This window comes from Paramormyrops kingsleyae, unplaced genomic scaffold (assembly GCF_048594095.1).
Source record: "Paramormyrops kingsleyae isolate MSU_618 unplaced genomic scaffold, PKINGS_0.4 ups94, whole genome shotgun sequence".
Classification (NCBI taxonomy): Eukaryota; Metazoa; Chordata; class Actinopteri; order Osteoglossiformes; family Mormyridae; genus Paramormyrops; species Paramormyrops kingsleyae.
Genome location: NW_027326032.1, coordinates 97,501 through 111,235, shown reverse-complemented (window position 1 = coordinate 111,235; position 13,735 = coordinate 97,501). Strand labels below are relative to the sequence as shown.

General features: G+C 39.5%; 1 protein-coding gene across 3 annotated transcripts in view; it reads right to left on the bottom strand.

The window, feature by feature from the left end:
* Positions 1-1,201: 1,201 nt before the first annotated feature.
* Positions 1,202-13,735, bottom strand: part of LOC140586923 (BMP-binding endothelial regulator protein-like) — a 53,718-nt gene continuing 41,184 nt past the window's right edge. For 2 of the 3 annotated variants that reach the window (XM_072708459.1, XM_072708460.1), the window contains exons 8-16: positions 12,255-12,354; positions 12,035-12,144; positions 11,680-11,820; positions 10,892-10,996; positions 9,624-9,669; positions 4,322-4,648; positions 3,722-4,058; positions 3,040-3,170; positions 1,202-2,567 (exon numbers count right to left, since the gene is read on the bottom strand). In XM_072708459.1, the coding sequence (XP_072564560.1) occupies positions 2,386-2,567; positions 3,040-3,170; positions 3,722-4,058; positions 4,322-4,648; positions 9,624-9,669; positions 10,892-10,996; positions 11,680-11,820; positions 12,035-12,144; positions 12,255-12,354 (1,479 nt within the window). In that variant the 3' untranslated portion in view covers positions 1,202-2,385. The remainder of the gene's footprint in view (positions 2,568-3,039; positions 3,171-3,721; positions 4,059-4,321; positions 4,649-9,623; positions 9,670-10,891; positions 10,997-11,679; positions 11,821-12,034; positions 12,145-12,254; positions 12,355-13,735) is intronic. The other variant, XM_072708461.1, reaches the window with a different exon arrangement.

The following is a 13,735-nucleotide window of genomic DNA, read 5'->3' as shown; positions in this document are numbered from 1 at the left end:
ATGCCCGCTTTACAATAATACAAAATATCAACACAGCACATATACAAACATAATATTTTCCTTTTTTTCTTTATCTCAAAAGTTCAACATTTAATACATGAACATAATGAAGAAATACAAAAAAAAAAAACATTCTTAACAACTGGGTTACACATAGAATGTGCAAAAGCAGACATGGGTCTTCTGGTTGTGGTTGCAGAGAAGGGTCATTTGTCTGTCAATATAAAATGAAAGCAGCTGCGTCTGCTATTTGGAGAACTTCTCAGAACTGTCTGTGGAGAGTCTCCCCGAGCTCGCATAGAAAGATATCTCAATAAATGAAACCAAGCTAAACCATTGGACTCATCTGTTCCTTCCTACCTCCAAATTTCCATAACAACCCGTTAATTTTGACAGCCCTAATTTAATTATAATAATATTGTCATCCCGTGCGGGATGAAACGGATATAAAGGCGCAGACGTCAGGGTATCGGGGAATATGGGGTTTAATTACAGGTAAGGCAGGCAAAACGCAGACAGACAACACAATGACCAGACCGGGGAAACAAACTGAAACGCGGACTAAATACAGAAGACTAATGACAACAACCAGAAACAGCTGATCACACGGGGATTCCACACCAGGTTAATGAGGGGGCGTGGCACATGGAAGGAGCGGACGATAGGGGCAGGACACCTTGTTTTTTTTTTTTTAACTTTACACATTGTCTGGATACATTTATATTCTTACTTTACAAATTACTGTTTTGATAAATGTGCTTCGATGTGTTTAGTACAGTATATGCTCTTCTTGTTTTATCCTGTTCATTTTGTGTTTAAATGCTAAAAAAAAACATATTTAGGTGTAATTTTTGGGGGCCGGGAATCAATTAATTGGTTTTCCATTATTTCTTATGGGGAAAATTCGATCAGAACTCGAACTTTTTAGAATTCGAACCTGAGTTCTAAACGGATTAAATTTGAGTTCTGAGGTACCACTGTATAACACAAACCAAATGACCATGAAACAACAGCTGTCGGGTTCAAATCACAATATTAAGAGAGTATTTTTAGAAGGCAGCAAAAGATGATAAAGACAATAGTAAGACAAATTTGCATTAGGTAGTTCTTTTTACAGAAATAACTATTTTTATAAAAAATACAATTTGGGGAGCTGCTGAGTTGTGTGCGTGATGGGAGGTGTTATTTTTGCTGACCCTTTCTCCTCCATACATTTTGTTAAGTCGAATCCATCAGATGAGACTGCTGGGGGAAATTAAGAAACTCACAAGCCAAGAACATTTATTGGAATAAAGCATAAATCTGAAAGCCATGGGAGGTGCAAAAAGTGCAGTAGTAGGACAGAAAGTATGGCATGAGCATTTAATTCCATCTCAAAATCAGGAAATTGTTTCAATAAATTAAATTTGAGGTTCAGACCCCATGAAGCCATTTGTATTGCCACTACTAGAGTTCCTGAGAGGCAATGAATGGGATGATGTGATGTATAGTCAATAACTTTTTATTTACATGAAAAACGATTACATATAATGCTCATTAATTATATATACTTCTAATTTGTAACAGAACTGGATACTAATACCTTAAATTATCAGAATACTTCCAATGGCTGTGGCTTCACTGAATAGAGCCAAATTGTAAACTGTCAAGAAAAAAAAATCTTCCACAAGGAAATAAACACAAGATTACTCTGTACATTTTACAAAATCTTTGTTACTGCTACAAAGCTTTTTAAAAACCAGAACTGAATGTCAGGACAAATATATATTTGCCCATATCAAATCACAATATTTATGATTTTGTATTTGCTACAATGGTACATTTATGATACATAAATTAAAATGGCAATATAAGCATATGTTGACTAGATTCTTCTTGTTGTGATATATTAATTAGGTGGACCATTTGCTATATTTCAGGACAGTAAGTTGGATGATTCACTTCATCTGCTCCCCAAACCTTTTATTATCTTTAAAATTTTCTTAAGAAATAATGGCTCCACCTCCCTAATGTTATCATTATTGCTTTTTAAAGCACCATTTCAACAACAGACAACCTAAGCTCACAGAGCATATTACCTTTACTTTGTGGAGGCAGGCATCTGTGGATCTTTTATTCAGGGAAGTACTGTTATAGACTACAGTTCCGGGGAGACAATGTGCCATTCTGGTGGTACTGATATGATGGTGGTGGGGAGGAGTTATGTCACAGTAAGTTTGCACAGCCATGTTACTTTAGCTGAGGTAGTTGCAGGTAAACAGCAGATGCCCAGTCTTCCTCCTGTCTCCTGGTCTTTCAGTATGTCACCTCCCCCACTGCAGACAAATCCTAGTCCACTGTCCCACATGACCCCCCCCATCCACAGCAAAACCGTGGCAGTCAGTGTCACTGCCCAGGGCACAGGATAGGCCTGATGCAGCGGCCTTGGAAGAGCACCAGGTCAGCGGGGCAGTGGCAACCGGCCACACAGGGCTTGTTGCAGGGCCCAATCTCATTCCAGTTATCACATGTCTTGGCACAGCCAGGACCGCAAGTGTCATAAACAGCACCGTGTTTGCATTGGGTGGCTGAAGGGATTAGAAGAAAAAAGCAAAAGGCAAAAACATTATTGTGTTTAAACTGAATCATTTAATGTTATTAAGTTTAAGTTTTCAGTCCTAGCCTAGTTCTGCATATAGATTGTGCTGTTAGAAAAACAGTGTATTCAAGCTATTCATCTTCAGAAGCTGCAGGAATGAGTACAATTGGAATGTTTATGTATATAAAAAGGTACAAAATGCAAGATTTAATTTGGTTACATTCATTACTGCAACAGTACAGTTCCCTGTTTGTCATTCAGTTACTTAAAGTCTGTGAACTATGAAGTAAAATACTTTTAAAAATAGCATCTAGCCAATAGACTCAAGACAGAGAAATTTTGTGAGTGTGAAACACCTCTCATAAGACATCCAGTATCCTTATCTTCTCCAGGACATGATCATTGTTTCTATGATCATTGTTTTAAATTATAAAATTAAACAATTGTTTTATGCCCCTTACCCATGCAGTTCTGCTCAGGCTTCCAGAGCACTGCCGAACCCTCTCTCTGGCAGGCACGGCTGTAGGCTATGAAGGATTCACAGTAACATTTCTTGTGCACGGGACACTCACACATGTCTGTGACACAGGACCTTAGAAGCAAAATAAGATGGCACTAAGAATACAGAGCATTTCTGTCAACAAACAGGCTTCAGAATGACCAAGGATGGAGTGTATCTGGAAGCTTAATTGTGAAACTTCCATTCATCGACTTTCCATAGCTGCCCACCCAACATTAGTGTTAGCCTTAGTTAGGGCACATGGCAGGAGATACCCTGGGTACATCTGGGAGTAGTGATAGAAATTTTTTAAGATGACGCTGAAGATGACATCAAGTTTCTGCTGTAGTCCATTAATTTGGCTTGTGGTGGAGGGTAAACTTTCATTAACCCCTGCCCACTCCCTTTTGGATCAGGTGACTTTTTATTTTTTATTTTATTCATGGTGTACTTTACTTGGGTGATTTATCATCATTGTTTTAATCTGAATGTTATGTCATTATTCCTTACAGTTACAGCACCATCCATGGGCTGACTTTTCTTCATTACCATGATTTAGTCAAAAGTATGTTAAATGTGAAGGGACTGACTTACCACAGTCTGTCCAGAGCAACGATTCACAAAATTTCTTCTTTCACACATACCTGTAGAACGGCAGGAAGTCTACCATAGGGTGACACTTCTCAAACTCCCAGGACTTGAGCTTCTGGCATTCACGATGGGCACGGAGTTTGACCTTGACCAAACCAGGGCACAAGTGGAGGGTGGGCTTGTGTGGAGGTTGATTACAGATCTCATTGCTTTCCACCCGCCAGCTCTCAGCAAACTCATCCACATCAAACTTGAAGTGACCATCACCGCCAATGACATCATCCTGCTTGTGCCCGTTGTAGTTTCCACAGAGACCGCAGAGGCTGTTTTTCAGGCTAGGTGCAGCCACCACCTCCACAAAGCTGTCCCCATCCCATGTTACCTCCAATCCTGCTCCAGGAAGGGAAAGAGATACAGCCATATTTAGCTGACCTCAATGTACAGGATAAAACAGCAACAAATAAACACTTAAACAAATAAACTTTAATACAAGGCAAAACAAATCTAGATTATATTACCAAGTTTACTGTTTGTTTAATAATGGGAGAAACAGCCATAGATTTTACAAACTACATTAGCTTAAAGCACTATAGGAAATGGTTTGTGACAAGAATTGTCCCCTAACACCCAAAGCGAAGGCCACCCCAGCACACCTGCACTGGTGCTGAGCTTAAGTAGGTAGCTGTCCAGGTTGATGTGTACTCCAGCTGCACTGTACGGTAAGGCAACACGGCTGCCATTCAGGCGTACAGTGAGGTGCTGGTGTAGACCTACACTGAGACCCGCCATCTGCAGCTCCACGGACTTGGTCCAGGAGAAAGAGCGTGTGCGGCGGGCGTCGTTCCTCACCAGCACCTGGAAGGCGGCTGCTGGTGAGCAGTCCCGGGTCAGCACGTACTGGCATGTACCCTGGAAGTTAAAGGTGCGCCCATCGAACGTGTTGTAGTGCGGGTCCCCAAACACTGTGCACACGCCAGGTTCTGAGGATCAGGATGAAGGTCATCAACATACAGTTATGCACGTGCCATTACACAGTACATACACAGACATACAGCTCAGGAATCATTACTATAAATGGATAATTTCATCAAAAAAGATTTGCAACGTGGTATTCAATAGCAAATGTCAAGATTTGATGGCTCACTGATTCCGTGTTTTTCCTTTTTCAAATTCAGTTTATTAATTTCTGGCTTAAGAACAAATATCTACATAGCTTTTTCAATGCAACAATGTCCTCTGATACATATTTAAAATGAGCAGTAAAACTGAAATCAATTTATTTGTCTAATACTTGTAGGATCACACACACACACACACACACACACACATACAGAGGTTTGTAATTATATCTTTGTGGGGACTTTCCATTCATTTCTATGGGAAAAACCCTAATCCCAACTTGACGACCTTAACCTCTACCCAGCCCTAACCTTAACCATAAGCAACCAAAGAAACTATGAAACTTTTGCCATTTTGTCTTTTTTGACTGCATTGACAGATCTTTGTGAAGACCTGAAAAATGGTCCCCACAACATCAAAATAACAGGTTTTTATTACATTGTGGGGGACATTTGGTCCCCACAATGTAATATAATCCTAATCCACACCCACACACACACCCAAGATGATTCAGATAACAAGGCAAAGGAAGGCTAGCATTCCAAGTTTTATGGCTTAATGATTTAGAAACTCAAAAATAACTACTATCTGAGCCTTGTTTTGAAGATCCAGCCGAGGGTAGGCTGGTACCCCCTTATGGCCAAGTCTGAGTGGTTTTGCCACAGAGTTGCTACATACCTGGTGAGAGTTATGTTCACGGAACGAACATTCTAACCCAGGTTACGTAGTGATACTGTAATTAATAAGTTCTATTCATATCCTGGAACTAAATCTTCCAGTAACTGATTAATTGGAACTTCCATAAGACTGTTTGTTGGAGAAATAAACCATTCAAGCATAATAATTAATTAATAATAAAATAACAATTAGTCTCCCTACATATTGGTAGACAGAAATTATTGAACAATTTTTCCCTACAAACTCAATACTCTCCAAAACCTTCTTCCCAAATTGTATATGGTAGCTCATTTTCAGAGACATAATTAAAGAATGTCATCCTACATGATACATACATTCATTCTCCATCACCACCAGGACAAAGTGGATTAATATCCAGAGCTAACTGAAACACTGCTAAATATGATAGGCCATGTACACTGATCAGTCATAATGTTAAAACCACCCGCTTAATATTGCATTGGTTCCCCTCATGCCACCAAAACAACTATGACCTGTTGAGGCACGGACTCCATAAGACCTCTGAAGGTGTCCTGTGGTATCCAAGACCAAGACATTAGCAGCAGATTCTAAGATCTGTAAATTGCTAGGTAGGGCTTCCATGGATCGGGCTTGTTTATCTAGCACATCCTACAGATTGAGATCTGGGAAACTTGGAGGCCAAGTCAACACCTTGAAATCTTTTTCATGTTCCCCAAACCATTGCTGAACAATTTTAGAAGCATGGCAAGGTACATTATCCTGCTTAACGAGGCCACAGCCAGCCAGGAATAATGTTGCCATGAAGGGGTGTACTTGGTCTGCAATAATCTTTAGGTAGGTGGTACGTGTCAAAGTAACATCCACATGAATGCCTCCGCTGGTTTGCCTTCTTCCCACAGTGCATCCTGGTGCACTCTTCTCCACACACATGATGCACAAACATCTGGCCGTCCACATGATGTAACAGAAAACATGACATCAGACCAAACCACCTCCATGGTTCAGTTCTGATGCTCACATGCCCATTGAAAGCACTTTCGGCAGTGGACAGGGGTCAGCATGGGCATCTGGCTAGCATGTGGCTACACAGCCCCATAAACAGCAAGCTGTGATGCACTGTGTGTTCTGACATCTTTCTATCATAGCCAGCATTAACCTTTTCAGCAATTTGTGTTACAGTAGCTCTCCTGTGGGATTGGACCAGATGGGCTAGCCTTAGCTCCCTATGTGCATCAATAAACCTTGGACACCCATGACCCTGTTCTGCTTCACCGGTTGGCATTACTTGGACCTCTTTTGGTAGGTACTGACCACTGCATACTGGGAACACCCCAGAAGACCTACCACTTTGAAGATGTTCTGACCCAGTCGTATAACCATCACAAATTGGCCCTTATCAAAGTTGTTCAGGTCCTTATGCTTACCCATTTTTCCTGCTTCCAAAACATCAATTTCAAGAACTGACTGTTCACATGCCGAATATATAATGGCATCCTTGACAGGTACCATTGTAATGAGATAATCAATGTTATTCACTTCAGCTGTCAGTGGTTTTAATGTTAATGCTGATCAGTGTATTATTCCACAAAGAATGATTTTTTTTTCCAATTAGCCAAAATATTTGACTAATCTCTTGACTGTTTGATTATACGGTGGCCCCTAGAGACAAAACACACACAAAAGAAAAAGCAGAATCAAATTGAAAATGCGCAGCAAATTAAAAAAACACACGCAAAAGAAAAAGCAGAAACAAAATGAAAACGCGCAGCAAATTAAAAAAACACACGCAAAAGAAAAAGCAGAAACAAAATGAAAACGCGCTGCAAATTAAAAAAACACACGCAAAAGAAAAAGCAGAAACAAAATGAAAACGCGCTGCAAATTAAAAAAACACACGCAAAAGAAAAAGCAGAAACAAAATGAAAACGCGCTGCAAATTAAAAAAACACACGCAAAAGAAAAAGCAGAAACAAAATGAAAACGCGCTGCAAATTAAAAAAACACACGCAAAAGAAAAAGCAGAAACAAAATGAAAATGCGCAGCAAGTAGACAATCCCAAACCGGAAGTGCTCCACCACGCTAGGGGGCGCGGTGAGCTCATGATGGGAAGAAATGCAATAATTTACTGTTGTGAATGCCGCAATGGCTCTTGGGATCGGTTCGCAAACCATCCGTTTGAGTCGCCGACGGAGTGTCCGAGAGTCCGTTCAATGAACAAATCGAACTTACGGTTTTCGGACACTCGGTCGGTGACTAAAACGAATGGTTTGCGAACCGATCCAAAGAGACCTCGCGGTATTTGCTGCGGAAATGCAGTTACGCTGTTGAAAGGAATAAAATTAACGCAGCTGTTCACAGGGCTGTTAATTTTGGTCAGCCGGTTGGCATGAGATTTTCGATTTCAGACAAGTCCGCACACGCATTTACACCTTTGTGACAGTTTTATTCCCTTGTAAATGGTCTGTAGGGTTTGCAAACTACCCCAACGCTTTTGCTGCAGCTAATTTTAGGTTTATAATGTAATATAAATTTGCCGTAAGATTTGCACGAGTGTGAGAGTCCGAAAGCGTGAGTGTCACGCCAGATGCGTGAGAGTTGGCAGCCCTGTGTTAATCATTTATCACAACAGTAAATTATTGCATTTCTGCATAATAAAACCATATGTCTTTCATCAAAAACCAAAGATATTTATTAAGTTTGACGTTTACACAACAACGTATGCAAGTTTACTCATGCTCATTGTATGTGTGTGTGATTGTATTGGTAATATTGCAGTTGTTAACTGTGATGTAGTCCTTGATACTCATGCACATGAATTTGGCTAAAGTAAAGAAAATAAGAACTATATATACACGCGTGTTTATTCAGCATCGACACCCTTTCTGCTTTTTATATATTGTTTTTTTTATTGTGAACAGTCAAGCTGAACATTTTTGTTGAACACCAGCCCCATCTTTCAGTCAAATAACGTAACCTTGAGAGACCGTTTGATTTATTATCCGATCCCATGATTCGGTCAGGCGCAAAAAAGACGGAAAAAAAAGTGAATCACAGAGAATCGATTTTAGAATCGATTCATTACAACGGACAGCTCGAAAGAATCAAATCAGTTAATTCAGTCGAACTTCCCATCACTACTGTGTAGCGACTGGGCCACATGAGCTCACCGCGCCCCCTCGCGTGGTGGAGCACTTCCGGTTTGGGATTGTCTACTTGCTGCGCATTTTCATTTTGTTTCTGCTTTTTCTTTTGCGTGTGTTTTTTTAATTTGCTGCGCATTTTCATTTTGTTTCTGCTTTTTCTTTTGCGTGTGTTTTTTTAATTTGCTGCGCATTTTCATTTTGTTTCTGCTTTTTCTTTTGCGTGTGTTTTTTTAATTTGCTGCGCATTTTCATTTTGTTTCTGCTTTTTCTTTTGCGTGTGTTTTTTAAATTTGCTGCGCATTTTCATTTTGTTTCTGCTTTTTCTTTTGCGTGTGTTTTTTTAATTTGCTGCGCATTTTCATTTTGTTTCTGCTTTTTCTTTTGCGTGTGTTTTTTTAATTTGCAGCACATTTTCATTTTGTTTCTGCTTTTTCTTTTGCGTGTGTTTTGTCTCTAGGGGCCACCGTATGATTACCTCAAAGTATTTTCACAAGGATACAATACTTTTACAATCCAAAATGTCAACAATGACATTGTAAGCCTAGTTAAAAAGGAATCTTAATCTTATACAAAGACAAATGGAGTCATTAAATCTGTTAAGTTACTTAAAGGCAAAAATAATTGTCGGGGACAAATATTTCAAACTAAACAATCCTGATGATCAACTGATAAAATAAATTCTAGAACAAATGGGGATGTCATTGAGGACCATTTAATAACTGGGAAGCCATTTCTTTATAGAAATCATCGTTGAGTGTCCAAATGCCAAAATAGCGTCAGACAGTTATGTTCTTATGGTGATCTGCTTGGTGATAACATTCCCATCACTTCCGTTTGGAACTGGCAAAAGGGACTCCTATTATACTAGCAGAAATCTTCCTTGGTTACGGCTTTAGCCAAGAAATTAAACTACAAACACACAAATAATCCAGTATCAGCCACAGTAACTGTGTGCACTCCATTTAAAAGAGGGTGCAGGGAGGTGGTGACAGGAAGTAAAAAGAATAGGAACAAGATCTATAACTTACTCACTTTCAGTACAAATGGGGCAGCAACCAGTCCTGTTGAGTACTTTATTCTGTGAAAGACAGGCAGAGTGCCAGAATATTAAAGGCTGAGAGACAAACTCTGCCTCTGAAATAAGAGACAGCTGGCAGAAACGGGAGCTTGTGTCAATCTTTCCATGGAAGGGCACATCAGAGGACTATGCCCCCCCCCATCCCTGCCAGTGCCCCCAGGCAAGCTGCACCCCCAACTGCACATATATAAATTTCATTCTTTCAAGTCTTCAGAGAGATACAGAGCTGACTTTTCACTTGCTAAATATAGATCACAATTGGGCCGTATTCAGGCAACCACTCTGACATTAAATCGTGTAAATGTCCAAATCAGAGGCTTGGATGGTGGCAATGGGCCAGTGGGTAAATGATGCATTGGCCCCCAGGAGACATGCACCACAACTCTTTGTTTTCACAAAGCATAATTACATTAAGTTGTTAAACTCATTCAATATGTAGTCTGGCAGTCGCAAGTTTCTCATGGCAGGAAACTCTGAAGTTTTTTTGAACTAATGAAGAATGAAAGAGTCAGAAGTTATTATTAACCCTTAGACTTCATGGTGATGTAATGACATTAAACCCTCCAGTAGTACAGCTTGTAAAAACTATTAACTATATTCTGACTATAATAACCACCACACACCAGAGATGTATGCTCTAGTTTACCAATCCATACCAATCACTGTGTGTGTCCAAGAGTGTCTTGTAGTAGTATTTTTGCCCTTACAGTAGGTGTTTTCCATCTATTAGTGTGACTGATAATAGCGTGTTTCAAAGGAAAGTGCACTCTTTATTGAATTACAGCTTTCTGACAGATGCAATAAACATTTAGATGCACATTGCTAAACATGAAATTTAGAGCAGAATATAGAGCTTAGAGCTTGCTATATTTAATTTCAGAAAGGCAATTCCACATTGCACTTTCCTACTCAGTAAACAGACTGTCAACATGACAACAAGCCTGTATGCGGTTCTGGAGAGTGGATCTTTGTGGTATGTTTAATATGTTGACACATTTGCCACCATCATTCCAAGCCACCATAAAATGCATCACGGAATGATAATTTGTCTCTTGTCATCTTTTTTTGAGATGTTTTATATGCACTAGATTTTTACTTATTTTATTTATATATTATGCATTATGTTTTTATTTTTATGTTGCCTTAATAATCACACCATTGTAGTACCTGAGCATAGGAATGGCCAGGGGAATAAAATAAGCCCTTCAAAGGGGACACTCACCGAGGGACAGCTTGTGATTGGCACACATTGTTTCGTGTTACACTCTATGGTCCCCTTAACACATGCACATAGTGTGCAGTTCACTGATGACCACCGGTCCCCATCCTTAAGAAGATAAATAAAGCATTAATCTCTCCATTGCTTTATCATCATATTCCTTCTGTAACATGTATAACATACTTAGCTCCACTTTTAAAAGATTAGAGCCAAGATTTATTTTGTTTCATTAAAATATTTTTCACAAACAATACCCTATATATTCTGTCTGGGTGTGGTGTTTATTTATAATTAAGTTTTTTAATTATGAATTCCACCAAAAAATAAAACTTATTTCTTTATCATTCAAATAACTCTCCCTATGGCTTTCACACTGAAATACCCAGTCAGGATCACAATGACAGACCTATCCATTCAATGTATGTGTTTTAATAATACTTGAAACACATAATTTTAGTTTGTTTTATAGTCAGCCAGCACAATAACATGAGCATATTCTCATAAGTATGAGTGATTTTTTATTTCCATAAAACAGAAATGTTATTCCATAAATCATACACCAGGAGGATCGCAGTATCTGCATGTTATGATTGTATCACATGGATAAAAAAGAGTTTAACTTTGCATTCTACTTTTTAAACACTTGCCAACTACTCTCCTGGCAGGGTGTAAATTACTTTTTGTACCAACTTGCTCTGAGGCACTGTGGGAGTTAATATACGTATAATCAGCCATTTGATAGTGGTCATGCACTCATGTTCAGCCTACCAGATAAGACTAGGTGTTCTCACCCTGTAGACTTTGTTCCTGACACGGCAGTACTTGATATCCTCCACCTTCATGTATGACAGACACTCATCACAACAGTGATCTGAATTTCTCTGGCAGCTTCCAGGCTTAGAGCATCTCTTCCTGCATACCATCGTAGAATCCTAGGAAAGAGAATGGCACTCTGTATCTGTGTGTACAATATGTTAGAACTGGCTCTGTGTTAGACTGTGCTAGTGTTTTTACTTGCTTGCATTATTGTATGTTCAAAATGAACACATAGCACTGATGTTTAATATAACATACAAGGTGAAATGTTCAAATCGAAAAGAGCAGTTAAATTCATATCTGCACATCCTGATTATAACCAAGACTAACCTTGCAGATACAGGAGGTGCAGTTATCATATTTAAAGGAGGTGCCATTTTCATAGACCTCACTGCGGAACAAGCAGCTTCCCAATGAAAGATCAAACACTTTTCTCTGGCCTGCAACAAAAAGGTCTCTGTGTGATCAGAAAGCTTTGGTAGGACTATGAACAAGGTCAGAAACACAGGTTCAGCATATGAGAGAATGAGACAGCAGGACTGAGAGTTACCTAAGCATTTAGGGCAGCACTTTCCAGGTGGGGTGTGACTGAGGTAGGCAGGGCAGGATAGTACAGGACACACCTCCCTCCTGCACATTGTTCTTCCACCCTGACAAGAAATATTCAAAGCTACATCAACTGCACAGAACTCAAGTAGGCCTTTTACAAGTGCAAACACATACACAGCCCAATTAGGCATATAGGAGATGGAAAACCAGTGAAAGTCCTAAGACGTCTTGAAATCATGAATAAGCACTGTAATGACCTGCATCTAACAGTCCAAATATTAATCAACATACTATTAAATGCAGAGTTGTGGATTACAAAACAATGATGGATAAGAAACTTTCTGAAATCCACTTCAAAGAAAGTACTGTTACATATGACATCTAGTAAACATGGTTAATGTCAAGGTCTGGGATATATTAGATGGTAAGCTAACATTCAGTACATGTTGAATGTCCAAATCATTAATGTGAGATGACTGCTTCAAAGCATCTTCAGAATGGCAAGGCTTGTGTGTCAGCCAAGCTCAGCAATGGTCAGTACCTACTGAGCGTGCTCCAAGGGGGGGGGAAAAATAACCGCCAACAGGGTGTTGGGTGGCCAAGACTTGTCGATATGAGACGTGAGTGAAGACTATCCCATCTAGTGTAAACCAAAATAAGGGCCACCTTGGCACAAATGCCAGCTGATTTTGATGATGGTCACGGGAGTAATGTGTCATAACCAGGGGTGCAGATAACTGGTACGCAAGTAGCCATTCACCTTTAAGATCGATACGTGCGACAATCAATTGTTTGTAAAAGTGCAAATGCGTACTTATTCTATATGCATTTGCGCTGCTAGGACAAGAAAATACCTTGGATTTTAACACATATACGGCAAAATGAAGTCGAGTTAGCATATAAAGATTATAATACATTATATTTTGTTTTCATAGCAGCGCAAATGCACATAAAATAAGAACGCATTTGCGCCTTTACAAACAATCGATTGTTACAGGTATCGTTCTTAAAGGTGAATGGCTACTTGTGTACTAGTTATCTGCACCCCTGGTCATAACACATGATGCATCAAGTCCTGCTGTGTATGTGGCTGTATAGCAGCATATCAGTCAGAGTGCCCATGTTGACCCCTGTCCACTGTTGAAAGCACCTACAATAGGCTACTAAAGGTCAGAACTGGACGTTGGAGCTATGGAATAAGGTCTCCTTCCTGCAGAAGGTCGGGTGTGTGTCAGGCACCTGTAGGATGCGTAGAACCAACCAGTCAGATGCACAACTACACATCCTCAAGACTAAGACTACATATTTCATCTATAAATCTGTACTGTATGGTGTACCCTATAGTACAAGATGTCATCAAAAAAGGAAAAGCATAACTTAGACATTGTTTTACTGTCACCTTTGCACCATTTATAATATTTTTAGTACATTTATGAATGTTTATACAGTAGTGTACTGTGTACTGTGTACTGGTAATAAACA